The 21,970-nt window shown below is 43.0% G+C and overlaps 1 protein-coding gene across 1 annotated transcript in view; it reads left to right on the forward strand.

Moving 5' to 3' along the window:
* Positions 1-18,182, forward strand: part of rnf43 (ring finger protein 43) — a 109,176-nt gene extending 90,994 nt beyond the window's left edge. The window contains exons 3-9 of the mRNA XM_085364317.1: positions 14,142-14,216; positions 14,347-14,478; positions 14,632-14,733; positions 14,819-14,989; positions 15,084-15,186; positions 15,747-17,249; positions 17,371-18,182. Coding sequence (XP_085220443.1) covers positions 14,142-14,216; positions 14,347-14,478; positions 14,632-14,733; positions 14,819-14,989; positions 15,084-15,186; positions 15,747-17,249; positions 17,371-17,396 — 2,112 coding nt within the window. The 3' untranslated portion in view covers positions 17,397-18,182. The remainder of the gene's footprint in view (positions 1-14,141; positions 14,217-14,346; positions 14,479-14,631; positions 14,734-14,818; positions 14,990-15,083; positions 15,187-15,746; positions 17,250-17,370) is intronic.
* Positions 18,183-21,970: the final 3,788 nt, after the last annotated feature.

The following is a 21,970-nucleotide window of genomic DNA, read 5'->3' on the forward strand; positions in this document are numbered from 1 at the left end:
TTAACCTGTCATTTTTCTGCAGAAAATTGCACTCTTCTGTTTGTAGTTTAGCACAGCAGGATAAACAATACTACAGCTACAGATTGAATGTGCATAGCTTCTGATTCTGTGACTTGACGGTGACTGCTCTGTCAAAAAAAGGCAGACATGTCACTTGTACTTTATGCTTTATAAGAAAAAGGATGATCTTTGAGTTTGTCTGCATGATAGATTGTGTTATTTTGCACCTTTGAAGTGGTTATGCATGACATTTTAGAGGACAACACTATGCTTTTTTTCCAGTATAAAGCACTGTCATTTTGGTCTGTGCACCCTTCCTTTTTGCAGAGCCATACTCAGGCACGCTCTCTGAGTAAATGGTCAGCAACTGTACGATAGGATAAGGGAGGAAGCCGAAAACAAATTCTGAGAGGGCAGATCTGCAGCTGTTCCAAGGACAGGAAAATACTTTGATAAGGGAACATGGACAATGAGTCCATGGCTGGACTCAAGTCTGCAGATAGGTGAAAGCTGAGTAGTTGTTTAAATTGGTGCCACATTGGGAAGCAAGCGGGAAGAATTTCATGCATATTACTGTCTGCAGGTACCTGGAAATTTTAGCTTGACAACAAGAAAAGTCTGAGGTTAGACATTCTCACAGATGTCAGCATTGTTGCTGCTCAGCTCAGTTCACCGTTGTCATCACCTCTGCCACAGAGGTGCGAGTAATTCGCCTGCCTGCCTGTTGCCTGCTGCTCTCTCCCAGCTGGTTCTCTCACATCTTGTCGGCTTTCTAAGACGATGCCAGCGTTGCTAAGCTAAACACCGACCCTCCCTCCCAACATGCACATAAGATCTGGAAGATGTTCTGTTTGCTTTTAGCTGCGATGTGCTTTGAGTGGCCACCGATTAGCAGCTTGTTGTCCCACTTTCTCACTTTCCTGCCCTTCCTATTTTCGCTCCCCTCATTGAAATGATAGAGGGGCTGTGTCCTGGCCCGGCTTGGTTACTGTAGGCATGTGGTGCTAACACAACCTTTGTGGTCCAGTTGGAGTTTGTCGTTAATGGCACCGCAAAACTTTTGTACCCAAACAGTGAGATGTCCATAGAGATACACTGCTCTAAAATAGGAACAGGTGGATTCTCAAATATTTGTGGATGTGTGAGGATCGTAAAATATGTCCCTCTTAGCAGGGTCTGCCTAATATTCCTGACTTATATATTTGTATGAAAAGTGGAAATGCAGACTTGGTTGCTCTTTTACATGTTACACAGAGGGAAATGGGGACAAACTTCACTAAGTATTACTCACATAAGCAAGTCTTTAACTCTAAATACTTGGTGCATGCATTAAAAAAGTAACCTGGTAACAACCCTGGAAAAAGCAGTAATGACCCTGAACATGTCACAGCAACCTGAAAGAAGACATGAAAGTGAGCCGTCATGCATAGTGAATAAACAGTACAATTTCACAAATCTTTTTTTGCAAAGGCTATAGTTAATGATGCTAACAAAAGAACAAACATCCAAGAGATCCAGTTTAGTGACTCTCATTATCGGAGGTGAGGCCTTCCAGATTGATTGCCTAGAGCTCTCTGTGTCTCGCCTGTCAATCTAAGGGGCACGCCCCCAGTCTCCTTCGTCTAAAATCATGTATTTACCAAACAGTTGTTGTGAAAAGGAAAATTAACCAAGAGAGGCTAAAATCATTTATTGGATCAGCCTGTAAACAGAGATGGCCTTTTAAAATGGGGACTCTGTGAGGAGTGACTCACTCTTTTTAGCAACTGCAGTTTGTGCCACTTTCACGCTGGCTTTATTTCTGCTTGAAGAACCCCACTAGCAAATTTTAGCAGAAATCACAAATAACTGGATTGTCTTTGATTTCTGGGTTTAATTACAATAGACCTATCAATGTGAAGAACGGGCACATGTTTTTGTAAATTACACCTGCTTCAAAGCACCTTAACTGCTCTCACCAGCTGCTGCTCCATTACTTAACTGTGTGTTCAATGGGCCAAACTACGCCAACAAAACTTCCTGCATGCACCTGCTACTGGTACTTGGTGGATCCTTATGCCACTGATCAAAATTCATTTAGTTTGTTATTTCAAGCTTACTGAGCTAATTGCATTTGCTTTTTAAAAAAACAACAACAACAAAAACCAAATCACTTTGCTCTGTGAAATCAGCTGAAAAGCATGTTTCCATCAAACCAGGTTGAAATTTTTTACATACAAGTGAAACTTAAAATCGGCCCAATTTGCACATTAAGCAATGCATCTCAGCTTCTGAACACACTTGTTTACTAATAAAGCCATCTAATATATTCCCTGTAAGATAAGGCAGGGAAAAGAACATGTGCATTTTAACTTGCACGTGCATCATACATTTCCCCCATATTAGCATCTATGCACGCTAGGCTGTTTATGTGCTGCCTGAGGGCAAAATTCGCCTACCTTTCACATGTCTCCCGATTTTAAGGAATGAAAAGCGTTTGCGTCTCAAAGCGTTCATATTAGGGCAGCACATCTCTCATTTGTCACTTCAGTGGGAGCGTGTGAGGGTCAGGGTTTCATCGGGCTGTTGCTGGCACGCATGATGTGACAAAAATGCTGTGCTCAAAATAGGACGCTGTGTCATGCTTGCACAGAATGACAGAGCCCAGATAATGCTGCACTGTGCCAAATTTCTGTTATTAAAATGCCAACCACTTGGGAGACACCTTTGGTTGGCTGCTAAGAAGGGAAGGTGGGAGATGGTGTGTAGTTCCTTATCAGTTGAGATTTTTGGTGTTGCAGGCAAGAGTTCATCCTGCGTCCTCACTGAAGAGGTTTTTCCACATGAGGATGGCAAATAGGATGATGAGTGCTTAATGGCCCTGCAGTTACAACTGTACTATATCACTGCCTCTCCCTGATGAATGAGGTGTTCATAGGGCAGTAACTTATTATTACTGCAGTATTAGTCCTTTGATCTTCCAGCAGTTTTGAACCCTGGAGTTTTTTAGAAGGGTGGCTCGTCAAAATAGCTTAGCAGATGCGTTCGGGCCTGGTCTTGCCCCCGCTATGGGGAGAGGAGGCCTGGAGGTGTGCAGAGGCACCAATGTGCAGGAAAACCTGACTACAGAGACGCTGCATTTTGGTCCATCTTGTTTGAATGGATCAAAGAAGTCGTTTATTATCGTATATTGTGGTTTATATTTATTTGGAGATTGATGATTCTTCTGTCTGCTGCAGAAGGTTTTATTGTGAAGGGGAAAGCCCGCTTTTATCTTCAAAGACCGTGAATATAAAGGTGCTGTCCTTGAATCCCTGCTAAGGAGCCCCAATAAACCACAAGATGTCATTCTTGCCAGGGCATTCCTCTATTAATGACAAAGGCGAATGGTAAGTCTCAGAGTGAAACATGAAGAGGGAGAAGAGAAGGGAGCAGAGGAGGTGAATGGGTTGATTTAGGGGAGTGGCAGGCGAGGCCCAGAGGGCGACCCTCGATGACCCTGACTGCGCCTGCTTCAAGGTCATGTCTGCCGCGTCAGAAGCAGGGCTGCTGGCAGAAAAATTTGTTGCTTTTGATTTTCCTCTTTCAAATCTTTTTTTTTTCTTGTGCGGTCCCTCTCTGCTGCTCACATTCCCTCCTGTTTACCTACCTAATTCTCTTTCCACCATCCCATCCTCCATCGGCGTGTCTGGCACATCCCAGCTCTCATTGTGCAGGCTGAGCCGTTGGCCCTCTTTAAGATCTGCATTAGAATTTTGTTTTTATATACCAGCAAGCGGAGGCATGTGGAGTCTCTTTTGAACTGCTTAGCAAACAGATGGAGGTTTTTACGCTGCCTTTATGAGATTAAGTGAAACATTCCCATAAAACAGAAATGTCTCCGTGTCCCTTCACCCTGCTCACTCTCTCTCTTTCTCTCTCTCTCTGCCTTCCATACCTTTTTCTCTCTTCATCCTTGTCTTTTTTTTTTTCGTTCCCCTTTTTTTTTTTTTTTGGCCCACTGCAGGCTTGGGCAAGGGCAGCCTACTTCTGAAAGTGAAGTGGAAAGTAGACAGGTTTTTGTTACCAATAACTACTTCCCCAGGCAGGCGAGCACTGAGCATCTCCCAGAGTTTAGACCACAGTGGCAAACAGGTCTTGTGAGTCTGACACTTCAGGCAGAGAGATAGAGCAAGTTCTTTCTCTGCTGCAGTGTGAACCAGTTCAACTCTGGCTCAGGTTGGAAAGGCTCAAACGAGGTGTCATTGCTCTAGTGATGACTAGAAATTTAGGAAAAAAATTTCAACCCACAGGTTTAAAGTGAGTGTCTAGTTGTCTAGTGCAGCAGTCCCCAACCCCCGGGCCTCGGACCGTGAGTCGTTTGGTACCGGGCCGCGAGAGTTGAGGCTCAGGTGTGAAATGTATGGTTTTCAAGGTTTTTATCGGTTTTCAGCGTTATTTTGTTATTGTTTTTATCGTTAACTCGGTTTTCCTGGGTCTTTTCACGTGTGTTATGAATAAATCTTCTTTTTTTTCGGTACCTGTACTAGTTTTATTTTGTTGTATTTATCTGCGACACCTTAAAGGCCGGTCCGTGAAAATATTGTCGGGCATAAACTGGTCCGTGGCGCAAAAAAGGTTGGGGACCGCTGGTCTAGTGTACTAGTTGAGTCACGCAGGCATTTTATATGTGAGCTGTCTAACCTTACCAAAATGCATTTGTTTGTGGTGTGAGTAAACATGAAAAGTTCATGCTGTTATTGATACAGTGCTTTTTAGTGCTTTTTCATGGAGGACCAACTTAAAAAATTTTTATATATAGTTTTATCACAGTCCTCGTGACTTATTTTGAAGAGAAGCTAAAACCTGTTTGGTGGGTATCTAAGTGCCAGCTTTTTTGTTTGCTGGAAAAGTCCCTTTTCTTCGCAGCCTTAATTTTCTGGCTTGTGTGACGTTAACTTGGGCCTTCTGCGTGCAGTCCTGCAAGGGGATGATAACCAACATGACCTTTGTGGCCCTCAAAATCCAACTGACCAGTGGTGATGTCCCATCTGTGCAACAACCCCCCCCCCCCAAAAAAAAAAATCTTTAACTGTGCTTGGATAATTTAAAGAAATGGCAAGCTTTCTTGTAGTAGTCTTCAAGAAGCTTGGGGAACCAGCAGAATGCAAAACCTGCATATCTGCTTTCATTTTGATCTCACCTGCATTTCACAACACTGGCCGAAATGGAGCACAAATTATGACAGATGTAGGGGGAGGCCCCTACAAATACCTGTAGAAACTCACTGTTGTACCTTTCTCCTGGCCTAATCTGTACATATTCTTAATTTCAACCAACTTGGATTCATCACTCCATCAGACCTGTTGCCACTGATTTTCTGTCCAGTTCTTATGGCATTTGGCATTCCTGGATCCAGCTGCACACCAGCTGGATCTCAGGTGGTGTGCACCTGAGATCCAGCTCAGGTGCACACCTGAGCTGGATCTAATAGCTCCTTTGGCTAATAGCTCCTTTGGAATCACCTTGTTGGTGCAAAAATACAATTTTATGTCTGTCAAACTGTGTTCTTTGACATTTTTCCTGAATTCAACTAAAGAAGTGTGAACAAACAATGATTTTTTTCCCCCAACAGACTGCTGGTAATAAATTGGCAAAAGATACCATTTAAAATTGGTTCACTGTTAAGTCATCTTTTATGTGTATATATAACACTGGTTCATCCCTTGAGTTAGGAGCCTTTTTATATTTGAATGATTCATAAGTCAGTTTTAAGTGGCTTAACAAACGAACAAAAATGAGCACTGTAAAAGGTTGGGCTGCTTAGAAGCAAAACATAAAGAAATGAGGGTCGGCTAAATATATGCATGTATCATATGTTATGTATTATAGGAATGATAAACACAACAATATAATATTGACATTGAGTGTTTTTGATGGGGGGGGGGGGGGGGTTATAGTCTTTAGCACATATTGCTGATGACATGTTAGAGGAATTGACTTTGTTCGTTTGGGTTTAAGTCATCCCTGAAAACGAAACGATTTCCATGTTTGTCTTTGTACTTCAGTCACACGTCTGGATATCAACACATAGAATCTGTAGGCAGGGGACAAGCTATCCGGTGTCCCTTTGGTTGCATGTAGGCAAGTAGTCCATGTGGAGAGCAAAGGGGGATTCGCATGTAACACAATAAAAAGTGACATCTGCTTTTCAGTAGGTCTTTTTTTTCTTCTTCTTTTTTTTTTTACCACTCTTCCTCCAGAGGCTAGGTGAACAGAGTAGCTGATCAGAATGAAATGGAGGCACAGCTCATTTTTGTGAACAAACACAGAGGATCATAACTAAAATGTGATTTGCATTGATTTACAGTAGTTGACCACTACAGAATGTCATATGGTATTCATGTATTGTTGTAGTAAAATAAAAAAAGGTGCTTTTTTTCAGCTTTTATTTGTACCTATGTTAACGTCATTTACAAGCAGTGTGTGTGTTCAGTTGTCACTGTGCTGCTTGTGTGTGTGTGTGTGTGTGTGTGTGTGTGTGTGTGTGTGTGTGTGTGTGTGTGTGTGTGTGTGTGTGTGTGTTTGCTCTGCAGAAAGACACGGCTTATTGCACAGCCTGTTCCAAGAATGAATTCCTGGAGGCTTACAAGAGCTGATGAATTAGATGGAGGGCTCAGGGCAGGAATGATGGGAGGGAGGCAGCTCTGCACTGTAGGAGGGGTGTCAGGCTCTCACTTACAGGCCTGATTAAATAACAGGATGCTTTATGAAAACAAGAACATTATCTGCCTCTTAAAAGGCCGGGAAAGGCCCTCTAATTGGCTTCCCCCGAGTCTCTGTGTTGCCGCCATCAGTAAGAGCTAGTCACCAAAGTTCTTTTTTAAAAAATGACCTAGGACTTTTTTTCAACCTCCTCTGCACTCATCAGTACTATAGGAAGGAATTTATAAACATACCGCTATTGAGCCTGCAAAAAGAGTGTCTTTTTTCCACTGAAAGGGGGATTACAGCTAGATGAATCTCTGATTAAGTGCAATGCAAACAGTAAGGAGATAGCGGCTCTTCTGTGGCATCAGAGGGCTTCTCATGTGGTAGGTTTCGCAGTTGAGGTTTACAAAAGGCCCCCCTAGATGTTTGGAGAAGAGCGAGAGGAAAGCATCAGAGGTGGGGTTTGGTATGTTTGTGCGTTCCCCGGTCTAGATCAGAAGAGTCCGCTCTTCCTCTTTACATCTCTCCACCTCCGTCAGCTAACCGATCTGGTTTACTTAATTATACTTATTACAGTCAAGTGCTGCTGTATATCATGATAGTTACAGCTGTAATTAATTTTTCATATGCTTGCGCTGCCTTAGTTAATTATAGTGACCTGTCAAATATAGTAGCACAGCCTATTACCAGAGATCAGACATATGTTTTAAGATGAATCAGAGGCCACATTTATGAATGCAGTTTTGTATGGATATAAGCATGTAAAAAAAATGTTACTCAGCTGATGATTTAAGATTTTTTAATCTTTCCTGTTCATCAGCTGATGTTATGCATCAAAATCAAACCAGTGTTCAGTACTGTCCAACTTCATTAGCTCATTTTACAAAGTGTTGCAAAGCAGCATGTGCAGAAAACTTGATGTGCATATTTTGCATGCTTGCAGATTTACCGCATGTGCAGTTTGGCAGCTGTTACACAGTGAAACCAAGATTTTGAAAAATATGTGATCCTTAAAAAAAATATGGGAGCACAAATGGGGGGAAAAGTCGCTAATTGCTGCCCATCAAATCAATAAGAAAAAGTTGGGTTGTTTTTTTTGCTGTGATGCTGGATCATAATAAATCCAATAAGAACAGAAAATATCTAATAGAATGAGCTGCAGCCTTGCAATCACCCTTATCATGTAATGTAGCAAAATTTCATCTTTGCTGTCCCCTAGTGGTAGTGTAGAAATCCATGTAGGTTACGTGTGATTTGTTTTTTATTACTTCTTTCTTTTTTTACTGCATATTTCAAATGTGTATATGTATATACATTATGAACTGTGTGTTTTACCCTGAAAAGCTGGGGATCCTACCAGTGGTTAGTCAGGTGCTGGGATTACGCTTGCTTCAGTCAGATCAAATTAGAAGATCAGAAATGTTTGTTTCTCTTCTTCAAATCTGATGGTTGAACCAGGAGGTAGTTAGCAACGTATACAACAAAGTTTCTGTCATGGTAAATATTTTTCATTTAACACTGGAACTGAATAACTGATGTGACTGTGTTAATTACAAATGCTTGTTGCTTTCTCCCTGCTTTCATCTTCCATGCTTGCTCTCTCCTGGCTCTGCTTCTATATTTAGAGTACGGATATGTGAGTATCAGCCTAGAACTATTCTTCTGGAGCAGCACAGCTTATACTGGCTGGCTTTTCTACTTCTTGATACTCTAGCACACTGTTAACCCCCAACTAGACTTGTTGACTTTAAGGAGCAATCAGTGAGGGCACATAGTGGAGTCAGGCCTCGCGGCTCCATCATCACTGCATTACTCTCGCTTGCCCCCGCCCCCACCACGGGCTTTGGGCTGCTTATTTCCTTTGATGTCTGCACGATGTGTTTAACAAGCGATAGCGTATCAGATGACACTTGTCCTCCTCTGTCACCTTGTGCTTTGCATTTCAAATGTGTGGAGTAGTTGCAGCTCGGGCGACTGCTAACAAGGGAGGGAGGCCCAGCCTGACCCTCAATGCTGAGAGCTCTCAAAATGACTGCTCCCACCTCAAAACAGGCAGATCAGGTTCATAACTTTTTCCAGCCTCTCTCCTCCGCATGAGAAAGGTGGCCAAGCCCTGGTTCTGGATTTAATGTCTCTGTGTGTGTGTGTGGCACGATGAATGAGAGGCAGGAGGAGGAGTGTGTGTGATTCAGGCCCACCCCCTCAGGCTTAATACTTTTCTTGAGAACACAGAATCCACTCACCTGCCCTGACATGCATGCCCCCCTCCCCCCTTCCCTCCATACAGTAGCCCCCCCACCCCACATCAAAGTGCCGGTGTGAGTAATGGATACCCAGCAGAGCCACACCCTTCCCTCCTCTGACTGACTCCACTGCTGGTTCAGTCAGTAGCAAGCACCCAGCAATCAGCTCACTCACACACAGACATGTTATTCACACACAATTAGACTTAAATACACAGCTCCAGAGTTATAGCTAAACAGTGTTTATAGCAAAGGCTGTGTAGTTCTGGTTCAATTTGATGTAGTTTACACAAAAGAAGTCACAGCAATGCAGTCGCTTAAGAATGCGGTGTGGACACTGGGAGTTTGGATAAATGGACTTGAAACAAGCGGAGCGAGCGCCCACATTGTTCTTATTTTTTGCTAGAATCTTCATTCATAGATGTTTTTGCCACACAGTTTGATTGAAGTACCAACCCCAGTTGGATTTTTATCAGGTTAAAATGATGAAAACACAGATACTGAGATCGTCCACATGCCCACAGTCACGTAGTCCGTGTCGTCTTTTTAACGTGCACTATGTAAACTGAACTCAGTGCTTATATCCGAAATGAAAGTTTATCCGATATTTCATTTTGTGCTCGTAATTCGGTCACAGGTAAAGCGTGCTTTTCTACAGTGCTGTTATTCAGAACAGGCCTCTGTTTTATCGACTGAGCCAAGCCAATGTAGCCAATGTAGATTTAAATGGGTCCAAACATGGGGAAAGTATTTCAGCTGCTAAATAAGTTAAAGAATCATCTGCCTGCCTGCCACGTGGCTGCCTACAGAGCTTTGTTATTAGCACAGGAGGGAAAAATACAGCCTATTTTTTACAATTTAGAATTCTCCTCAGGTACTTTACAGGTATTTTACACTTTACTGTTGTGGTCTTTTCCAGCTCCATATTTTTATTCTTGGCTTCTAGCTTTGTACCTGCAAATAGTCAGCTCTCAATGACATCACACAGAGCCAGGAACACACACAAAAAATGGCCTCATTATTTTGCACATTATGCCATGCTTGGTAGGAAAATCCACTGTCACACCATCCATGTGACATAAAATAACAAAACTCTTTAGGCCTATTAAAGGTTTTGAAGACTATCCCAAATCAGATGTCGATTTGAACACTGCACCTATAATAATCCCACCGCAGACTGCACCTGTTTTTCATGCAGTTTCGCCCCTTCTATCATCACCAGCCCCCGCCTCCGTCTGCTCCTCATTTAGCCGTGCGGCGTGTCCTGGTGCCTCAGTAATGGTTCCAGCGTGCCGGGCCGCTCAGGAGAAATGACAGAGCAGAGAGTCGGCCTCAGACCTGTAGGCCCAGAGCGCTGTACTCTGTCATTAGATACTTTAATGCAGCAGCACCACAGCTCGCCTCCTTCCTGGTTTATCTCGGGGGGGTTTTTTCTTTCTTCTTTTAGCCCTTTCACTTTCACTCCTTATTGCGGGGTGTAATTTACTCATGTGCTGGACGCTGTGGAAAGCCATGCTGGGATGTTAGACCTATGGACAAGTCATAAAGTTGGATTTAAACGGCGAATAAATTTCAACATCAGCAGGTTTATAAAACCTGAATAACTTTTTTTTTAAAAAAACTCTGAATCCAAAAGTCAAATGTTATAGAGTTCAAAACTCTGAGTTTAATCAAAGACATTCGACTAATACAGCAGATGTTCCTTTACAGACGAGACTGAATCTGTGTGTCTCAACATTCCCCTCTTCATTTTCTCTCCATTACACTGACACATGGCTGCAGATGAATGGAGTTTGGCTGCTGGATGGGCCTCGCATTACACCCAGCACAAACACTGAGACGTTTACAAGCAAAGAGATCGTGTCAGGCGACAGAAAAATCCTCAGCGCGGAGCTGAGGACATCAGAAGAGCATAGTTTGTGTCTGCTCCGTTGAAAACACACTGTAATGCCAGGCCTGGCTTGCAGACAGTGCACTTCGTCTGGGATGTAAACAAAAACAGCAGGCCACCCACTGCTGGAGAGAGAAGATGACTGGCTCCAGCTGATGTTTACACACAATGAGCTGCAGTTAATATGGAGGTTAGATACGTGCCGCTCATAGTAAAGCGGGACATGCGCAGATTTTGGATTGGTTTGTTTGTGTGAGTCACTTTTTCCTGTTAGCTCCTCTCTTCTGCAACTTGAAGCCCACCTCATGTTGTATGATTGCAGCATTAAAGCATGTATTTATTTGCAGCTATGTATATTGTGTTTTCAGACAGTGTCGGAAAACCAGACTACAATTTATTAGGAGTAGGGATACATTGTTGGGAAAGTCTGGCCTAATATTATTAGAAGTGTTAAAAAATTATTTTTAGGACAAACTGATGTGATGAAACAGATCAATCTGACATCTGTAAATGTCACCTTATTTGCTGATGCCAGCAAGGCCAATATCGACATGAATGGTAGACCAAGGTATTGGTGCCTGATTACATACACTTTCTTTTTCTTATCAGCTTCTCCAGTTCAGTTTTGTGGGGAGCTGCCACATATATTGTTTAATCCCTTATTAAAGGGATTGTGGTATAAAGTACTGGATACCAATATTTGGAAGGAATTTAAAGTACATTTTTTATTCTATACATAATGTGAGCACAAAAACAATTATGCTGTGCATTTGGAATGCTTGTGTTGCAAGCGGCACAGTGTAATCTGAAGCTTTACTCTTTAAATTAGACTGTTAAATCACTGACACTACAGACCACTAATCAATACTACAGACATAGTAAAAAATCATCTGGTCCTCACCAGTTTCTAAAATTATTTAGATCTAATCCCAGTGGATTCCACTATTTTAACAAAACCCCCAGCAAAAATGCAGAAGCATTGTGTAGAAAACTAGCGTAAAGCTTATGGAGCCTCCTGTAGCAGCTTGAAGTTATTTGAAATGATTTTCTGTATGATTTAATCAGTCTCTCACATCCTCGTGGAGAAATTTTGATCCACTCTCCTTTTACAGTGCTGCTTCACTTCATTAAGGTTTACATATAAAAACATCACATAAGCGTTCAAGTTATAAACCTGTGCTTTTCATGCTGTGGAGATATGTGCTGTGAATAAAGAGCCTGCAGAACGAGCTCAGTAACCAGATTACATTTGCCTCTTTAGTTCTAGGTCGCTAGGGTTGAAAGCTTACCTTCATGACCTCACAGTGCCTCTCTCTGGCTACTCGCCCTCGGGTGTGTTTGTGTTTGTGACAGGAAGGCCCACATTACCTGCTGCCACTCCTCAGCGGCATCTCATCTGAAGTAATTACTCTCAATAAGACGCACCAAAAGCTTCACTCACACCCTTCTCCAACAATCCGTCATCGTTAGAAGTGGAAGCAGACTATTGTGCGGTCTGTTGTTTGTTAGTTTTTTCCCCGGTGACATCCCCGCTGTTTAACTCTGCAAACCACAGTCGTTGCTGCAATTGTTACGGCTCACATGCCAAATGGTGTGTAATCACATGTGCCAAGTTGCACTTCTTGAGGATGGGTGTTTACCTAACTGCAGCCATGTCTGTTTCAGTTCCGATCATAACGAACGTGGAGATGTTGAAACACTTGCATTGCTAGTCCTCTCAACTGTCTCATTAGAAGCAGACAAGTGTTTTCATTTCACTGCGCCAATAAAGTTTAAATATATCTCATATTAATCATGTAACGAGATCCCTCTCGGCCCGCTTCCGGATCTGTAGCTCAGCAGCAGCTTGTGGTTTCGCGACCACACTGTGGTAACACCACTACTAATACTGAGATATAATAAGACCACAGCAGCAGTCATTTGTAGAGCATATTATGATATATTCCCTAACTGGCCATAGTTAGTCTGAAGTGTGTGTGCGTGTGCGTGTGTGTGTGTGTGTTGGACCACAAGAGTAGTCGTCCCTGCATTTATCACCACGATTAGAGGATATAAACGCTCATAGCGGTGTAGGGAACGTTTGAAGCCCAGGTGAAGCAAATTCCCACATGTCAAGAGTCCAGCTTTTTTTTCTTTCTTTCTTTTTTCCCCTCCTTCTGTGTGACCACACTACATTTAAGGCTGATGCATGTACTAAAATTACTGTTCAAAAATTGTAGCACCAGAGCTACAAGCTACTTGACCTATTTCTCACTTAACTTAATTAATAAATCAAGTGAGTCGTGTTTTTCCACTTGAATTTCTTTTGTTAATGTTTTGTGTGTCAGTGTGCGTGCTCCTTCCTGCTCTGGGCCGGGGGCAGTAAGCTGGGAATCACTGTTGAAGGCTAGCCCGTGTCATTAGGTGTTTAAACTCATGTCTTGTCCTTATTAAGCATTGGCAGATGCCAAACACTTAAGAACATGTGATGAGACAGCTGCTATTTGGCGATGGTGCAGAAAGCAATTCTGGGCTTTTGTAGTGGAGCAATTAGATTAAAAAGGCAAAATTTAGAGGGGTATAGAAATGTAGGCTCAGAGAGCAGGCCTGACATGCACAGGACGATATAAGGCAAACCCAGCTCTGAGGACTTAGAACCTGGTCAGTAGCTCGGGTAGTATAGTACTCACGTGAGCAGTTTCACCGACTGCAATTTTCTTGACTGATTCTACAATAATAAAGAGAAACCCCCAACAGTACTTGGCAAGCACTTGGTGACAGTAGGAAGAAAAAACTCCCTTTTAACGGGAAGAGACCTTCAGCAGAACCAGGCTCAGGGAGGGGCAGCTATCTGCCATCAGTTAAGGGTGAGGACTATAGTTTTAAAAGATATGTTACTAGCAATATTAAATGACTAAGTTAACAGCGAGCCACAGATTCGACAACACTTGTTCTAGGGCATAGGAAGCTCTTTTTTGTTTTTGGTTTGTTTGTTTCTTTGTTTTTTGGGTAATCAATCTGTAGACAATCAGCAATATATACACCTGCCAAAGTACTCCAAACCTGCTTTGTAGTACTTTCTAATACAATTTCTAATAATCATGGCACAGACAGATTGCACTATAGCTACACTTTAGCTGGCAGTCAGACAAAATAATGCCTTCATGTTCACCATTAACACACTTGTAGTCTGTGTTTGGCTTCTGGAGTCAGCTAGAGCTCACTTTGTCTATGAGGCCTGAGTCTCATGACATGACTGCCACCCAGTGATGGTTTAAGACACTGACAGTCCGCTGTATATATGGCCTCTGAAGAACTCACACTGACACACTGCTGTCTCCCTGTTCTGTCCCCTTCAGGCTCGCATGGCACTGGATAAAGGAGCCCAAGCGGTGATCTTTGATATCAGAAACGATGCCAGTGCTGCTGCTGAGGTGAGTGTTCAGACCCTGCTAAAGCTAGAGTTGCCAATAAGGAAAAAGCATGCTGAAGTTTCACATTCAGTATGATGTTTCTGTCTCCTCCTGCTTTGTTTACTATCATATTTTTGTAACACACACACAGCTGCAAGAAGTAGACTCCCTTCCCCGTCCAGTTGTGCTGGTGGAGGATAATAATGCTAAGGAGCTGATGGATTTGGTCAACAAGAACGAGGAAGCCAAAGTTGTCATTGAGATCAAGATGGAGCCAAAATGGGTAAGCATGCTGGAACAAGCCGGATGCTTTCTGCAAAGCTGTGTAAATCTAAAAATTTCAATTGTCTTAGTTAAGAGGCAACTTTTTATCTATTTATGTCTTTTTAATATGAACCTAGCGAGTGTATAGTGCAATCTTCTTTTCCCTTTTCAGCCACATTATGATGTTGGCATCCTGCTCACCATTGTCCTGGCTATTCTCACCATCATCCTGATCTTTGCTTTCCGCTACAAGTGCAAGTCCAACAGAACTTTGGTGAGTGACAGCAGCAGTGTTGGTAGGAAAGCCCACTAAAATGGATTCAAAGGTTTACCTAACGCTCCTCCTCTTGTGCATGCAGGACTCCGTCCATCAGCAGACCATGCGGGCTATTAGTCAACTGGAGATCAAAATCTACAGCTCTCAGGGCTGCTCGGGCTCGCAGCGCCACCGTGCAGCCTGGGGTTCGGCCAGCAGCTCCAACTCGAGCCCCGTCTGTGCCATCTGCCTGGAAGAGTTCCAGGACGGGCAGGTAAGAGGAGAGGGTGAGGGTGCACATTGCAGCTGTAGATTTAAGCATCGCTTTTCAGTTGGACATTCTAAGAACCACCTCCTTTTCGTCCCAGCTTCTGAGGATCATTTCCTGTGCTCATGAGTTCCATAAAGACTGTGTTGACCCGTGGCTGCTGCAGCACCGCACCTGCCCGCTCTGCATGCACAACATCATGGGTGAGGACGAGCAGATTTCTAGTTGTTTTTTGGTGAAGCTGCTGCAGAAACTGATGGTTTTCTTTGACTTTACAAGACAAACAAAGTTTAACTGACCACTCTAAAGCATCCATCCATCCATCCATTCTCTTCCGCTTATTCTTGTCAGGGTCACGGGGGTCTGGAGCCTATCCCAGCTCTCTTAAGGCGAGAGGCAGGGTACACCCCGGACAGTTCACCAGTCTAACACATAGAGACAGACAACCATTTGCACTCACATTCACACCTATAGGCAATTTAGAGTTACCACTTAACCTAACCCCACTAACTGCATGTCTTTGGACTGTGGGAGGAAGGAGGAAGCCAGCGTACCCGGAGGGAACCCACACAAACACAGGGAGAACATGCAAACTACACAGAAAGAGCCTGGCCTGATGGTGGAATTTTGTGATCCAGATCTTAAATCTAAAGCCCGATTTTTTTTAAAAATATTTTTTGCATATCATAAATGTAACATTCTTCTTAATAAGTGCTGTATTTGCCAGTAATTGCTTTATTTTACCTTCTGCTTTGGTTCACAGGGCCGGAGCGGCAGTCCCAGAGGAACAGACTCCAGCAGAACACAGAGCAAAGCCAGAGCTTCTTACATCCTCAGCCTTACAGCAGTCCCCACAACCATCCCTACCCCCAGCATGCTATCCCCTTCTCTATGAGGCCCCACTATCCTCGTGGACCCTCTGGACCTTATCCCAATCTGGGCCACTATAGTGGCTCCTCTCCCATGGAGACTCAGACTGTACGTTTCCTCACCAGCAGGCCGTTGGGCTCAGCCTGTGGGTACCACCTTCCCACGGAGGTTCCTGGGAGGCCCCACAGGATTGGCGGTAACTGTAGGACCTCCACCCACCACTACACCCCCCGCCGGTCCTGCTATAATTACCGCTCATCCTGCCCAGGCCAGCGCAGCGCATCCAGCTCAAGACTGCACCACACGGTCACGCCACAGACCCGTGGGGCACCTGCCCACAGCCGGCAGGACGAGGGAAGCTGCTCGGGTGGCAGCTACCGTACGGAGCGCAGCGGATACTTAGCTGACGGACCAGCGAGCGACTCCAGCTCAGGGCCGTGCCACGGCTCATCCAGTGACTCAGTTCTCAACTGTACTGATGTGTCCCTGCAGGGAGTTTATGGCAGCTGGTCCACCTTCCGTAGCTCTCTGAGCAGTGACTATGACCCGTTTGTTTATTGTGGACCAGGTCCCGGACATGCGCCCCGCAGGAACAGCCTGGAGGTTGGTGCCCAGGCCCGGCCCAGGTCCCTGGATTCTGTGGTGAACAAAGCAGGCTGCCCTGAAGAACAGCCACAGACTGTATTCAGCCACATCCACTACCACCGTCACAGACACCACCACTATGAGGAGGGGGAGCACAGCCAGGGTGCGAGCAGAGGTTCAGATGAGGAGCAGGTGGCCGCCACTGCCACAGCTGCACCTGCTGTTCCTGTCCTGGACAAAGACTCAACCGTGTCCCCTCCTAAGCACAGCCCCTGCCACTGCCCCAAAGCAAACTCCACTGATCGGCCTAGCGCAGGGCCTGAGTGTCCAGACCACGACGCCGGCAGCGCCGCAGGACCTCCTGTGCTTATGTCCCCAATCTCCTTACAACTCCAGCCCCACTGCTGCCACCAGGGACACGGACACCCTCCTGCTCCTCTCGGGAGAGTGGGAGGATGTGTGCTTGAAGGACCCTCTGTTCGCTTCCATCAGAATATGGAGCTGCAGGATGACCGCAGCATCCACATCCACTATGGTCAGGGCCCGGGCTTCTGCTGCTCTCCTCCTGAGCTGCACCCCACCTTGCTCCCTGTGCCCCTCATTCTGGACTCTGGTGGGATGGAGGACTGGCCTTGCTGTGCTGGGGCCCATGTTGTGTGGCAAAAACGGGTGCAGCAGGCCCACTCAGAGCCTCAGCTCCTGGGGCCTGGGACCTCTGTGGACAGGCCACCCTGTAGGTTCCATCAGGGGCCTGCTGCTGAGTGCAACACAGACATTTGTTTATACTGCCAATCATTACAACACAATCAGGGTGGGTGTCACTTCTTTGTCATAAATGCCATTGCTAGCTGTGTGGTCTCAAACTAAAGCCTCTTTGTTTACTGTGTTTATCATCATAGAATGAACTAGAGCTTTTTTGTGTGTGTCCACAGGATCAGAAGAGGAGTCTGGAGTGTGAGAACGTATTGCATCCCCATTATCACACTGCTACACAGGAGCCAGACTGGACAAGCCTCTCATTGGCTCTCGTGTCTTCCACAGATGTCTTTCCACCAGCAGTGCCTTCACACAGATGATCCCCCAAGCTCAAACAATCAAACGATCGTCACTATTAAAAGTGCAATTAAGTGAAATTTTAGAGTCATTCTCAACCCTCTATGATATTTAATAGCAAAATATACTAAAAGGAATATGTGAAGATGAGGAAAACAAGTTCATATAGCAGAGAGGAAACGCCCTTCTTCTGTGCATTTACTCCTTATCACCTCGTAGGAAGAACGCCCATGCTATCACAAGTTCCCATGCTCCTTGGTGACAGCTATCGAATGGTCCTTGCTGAAGGTGTTGAGCCCTCGTGAAGTGAGACTCTGTCTCTGCAGCGTGTCCCAAACTCTCTTCTCTCACATAATAACTTGATTTATCTTAGAGGTACTTCATTTTCACTTCTTCGTCTTCCTTTGCTGAGTCCAGTCTCAGCTTGAGAGATGCTTTTCTCTCCAGCCTACCTCAGCTCAGATTTCTTAACACGCCTCAAACACGAGGTCCTTAAAGGTACTGCTGTAGTGATTTTATTTTTCCTTTTTATGTCACGACCATGTAGCTCCCACAAACTCAACAAAATCTCTCTGCAGTCTGACCTGTCCAAACAGAGAGGAAAGGTTGATGCTCAGCCCCTCAAGCAAATGAGCATTCACTGAGGTTGCTGAGCTTTGCATGGGCCTTTTGTTTTCACTATTACAAATATGGCAGCTGTATTTTTTCTTCTTTTTATTTCATCTGTCAAAATGAATAGATTTGACTGAATTATGTTATCGTCATTACAAGCTATCGTCTTGGTATTGTCATTTCTTTTGCCAGTGGTTACATCACGTTTGACCTCAGTGCTGTTAAACCCCCTGATCTGTGCACAGTGAACAGGCCTCAGCAGAAGGACGGTCATCTGCTGCTTTAAACTCATCACAATGTTGTAGCGTCCTCCACAGAGCTCATACTCTCCACTTGTCTTCCAGCACCTAAAGCTGTAGAAATATGCCTTAATAACTAGGTATCAGTGTAACTGGAGTAAAGCCATGCTAGATACACCTAGCAGTCCTGAACATCACTTTAAGGAGCACCAGTGTCCTTCTTTTGCTTTCCCAATGTGTAGATCCCGAGTAATGTCTCAGGAGCAATCAGACACTGGAGAAAAATCAAAATAAAATGCCCAAAGCGGTAAAATAAATTTTTTTTGTTATTTTAAATGTGCGTTGCCAATCTGTGCCAATCATGAAGAAAGTGCCACCTCAAATCATAAGACATCCACGCTGTGCTGAACACTTGATAGAATTAACTTTTAAACCTTTGTTACCTTGGTTTCCCATCTATCCTCCACAGGCTGTATCTAAAAATGGGCATAGCCCATGTGGAAGTGCCTTAAACCTTTTTGTAATGGCCACACATCCATCTTTTATGTAAAGCCTATTCTAGCCACTCTGATAGATAACAGTTGGCCTGACGCTATCAATAACAATGACCTGCTTCTTTTCTAATTAACCACAGGCTTCTTCTTGTTGTACCAGACTAGAAAATCTGAGATCAGAGCAGTAGGAATTGTGTTTTAGAGTGGAATTCCTCTCAAGGCTCAGCGAAAATGTGAAAGGATTTTACCTGCAGTCAGACTGCAGACTGAGCAGAGAAAGCATGGACATTGGCCATGTAACCAGTAGCACTTACTAAACTCTTACCGGTGCCTTATTCATGTAAACAGGAACACACTAAGCTCTTACCTGTCTAACCAAAGAGGCAACTTCTTGAACACAGTTAACTCTTAATATGTTGTGCCTTTCTTTTCTTTTCTTTTTTTTTCTGCTCCCACCCATCTTTTGGATCCCACTGTGTGCTCCCACTGACAAGAGAGGACATGCTAGAATAGAAGTGGAAATTATTTTTGGAAGCTTTTTTTTTTTTTGGCCTGCGGTCCCTCGTACCAATACCTCACTTTGAATGTGTCAACTCAGTGTCCTTTAGCTAAAGCATCAGGGTTTCCTTTTTCTGTCCAAATGGTCCCAGAGACTGAGATGGAAATGACTGAATGATAAGCAGCACTTTGGCTCAAGTAAATTTTATAGAAAAAGAAAAAAAAAACAACATAAAACTTTATATAGTATTAATGGAAAGTAAGCCCGGAACCATCAGCACATGGGAAAAAAATTGCATTAAGTGATGCCACACAATATCTAGTGTGATTTCATCCTGTTCAAGATCTTTCTCTTTGTGTCATTTATGTGTTTGTATGTTTTTTTTTTAATGTTTTGCAAGAATAATGAGCTGAAACTGCCTTTTCTAATAGAGTGGGAAAAAAAGAAAGTCCCTCCAGAACTTTAAGGGATATGTCAGTATATTTTGGATACTTTGTGTATAAAAAAAGCGAACAACAAAAACAAAAATGAAATAGTGTTGTATTTTATATATAATAGAACATTTCAATATAGTGACATGTCACTAATATATTTATTTACTAATATATTTATCCATTTTGCCCAGGTTTGAAAGTGGTTTCTGTATAGACTGAATGTTCCTATATGGAAACTGACCGGTGCCATCACAGATGTATCAACCTGTCTTCATTCCAATTATATGCAAATAAATTATTTTGAAATAAGTCCTCACTGCTCAATTCATTATTTTCTTATTCTTGTTTTGCTTGATATTGCTGTGCAATACTCCAGATTTTGGTACTGATTTTGATCTGATACCAAGTAAATACAGGGCCAGTATTGCTGATGCTGATACTGATACTCTCATTGTTAACCTATAAGGGGTTCGGTAGGGGAGAGCAGTGTGTTGTGATTTATGGGATGAATCATCATGAACTTGGCAAATTCTGAACACATTTTAATGACCACTAAATGATACGATATGATATTTATTTATCATATTTATCATTTATCTTCTTTCTTTCTTTTTCTTTTTTTTTTTACAAATGATATAGTGCTTATATTTATGCCTGGCCTGTATTATTATCATTTAAGGTACCCTACCTTCCAAGTTAAAATAAGCCCCCAAAACTAACATTAACAAACCTATACATTTCATCCAGCTAGGGTTACAGAAACGCAGTTAGCATAAAAGCTAACTTATTTTGAAATGGCTCAGCAGTGATCGCACAGTGTTTCTGCTAGCTACAGTCTCACTCAGAAAAGTTGTAATGGAAGAAATGCATGGAAATATTTTGCAGCAGCAAAGTTGGTGGTAGTGATGTAACTTCCAGGAGAAAAGGCATTTAAAACTTTATTTGTGAGTAACTTTTAAATAATCTTTTTATCAGATTTGACCAGACACTCAGTTTAGGCAGTTTTTTTTGTGTTAAGTTACAAGATAATGCTCCATAGTGTCCAGATGTGTTTCAGTTTGGTTTCAAATTGGAGTTGCTTGGGGAGTTGAACAGGAGGGGATTAAAAAAATGTTCACACTGAATTTAAATTAATTTAAATATGATGCACACAGCAATGCATTAAGCCAGTACTCTGGCTTTTTTGGACCCTGGCTGCTTTTAAATGCATTTTCAGTCCATCCATTGGACATGACTATTTTCACTGACTCACAGTATGAATCATTTAATTATTAAAAAGGCGCTTTATCCAAAAAATTAACCAGTGTTTTATCCACACATTTCAAACTGTAATTTTAGTAGCTTTATTAGGAGCCTGTTGCAAAAACACATCATTTGTTCTTATGTCTTTAGTTGAGTTTATGAAAACTGCCAAAGGTAACACAGTTTGGCAAACATAAAATAGTACTTTTGCACCAACATGGTGATTCCCAAAGAGATATTAGCTGAAAACTTGTTGTGTAGATTTACCTTATAAAAACTGAGGAAACTGAGCAAGTGGAGGATGAAATAAGAATTAGCAATCTACAGCAGATGGAAGAGGTATCTGAAAGTCATGTCCTTAAGAAATCGGGGGAGAACCCAATAAAAGACCTGACACAGAACATGATACACCTGGGCCTTTAGTTGATCCATCTGCTATTCACTGCTTCATCATTAAAAATCTCCATGGAAGCGTGGCTGTTGAGAAGCCATTTATGACAAAGAGAAACAGGCTGAGGTAAACTGCTAAATTAAAAAAGAACTGTACTGAAAATCAGTGGCAACAGGTCTGATGGAGTGATGAAATTTGAAATGTTTTAGTTCAAATCAGAGTCCTTCAAGATGCATGAATGACATTCCAACTATTCCTGAAGACTATGCCAAGAAATGACAAGAAAGCTTCCCTAGGAGAGTTCAGGTTGTGCTGAAGAACAAAGTTGCTTATTGACTTTCAAGCGTTTTAGACTTGTACAAACTCTGTTTTTGCCTTATTAACTGTGTTTCCTTTTATGTTTGCAAGTTTCAACAAATCACTACAATAGTTTCCCATTTTTCCTATCAAAATATTCAATTTTATTTATATAGTGCCAAATCACAACAACAGTCGCCTCAAGGCGCTTTATATTGCACTGTAGATCGTACAATAATAGATACAGAGAAAAACCCAACAATCATATGAC

The sequence above is a fragment of the Diplotaxodon limnothrissa genome, linkage group LG10, assembly GCF_057381915.1.
Source record: "Diplotaxodon limnothrissa isolate DT_005_m linkage group LG10, D_limnothrissa_male_GT1.1, whole genome shotgun sequence".
Classification (NCBI taxonomy): domain Eukaryota; kingdom Metazoa; phylum Chordata; class Actinopteri; order Cichliformes; family Cichlidae; genus Diplotaxodon; species Diplotaxodon limnothrissa.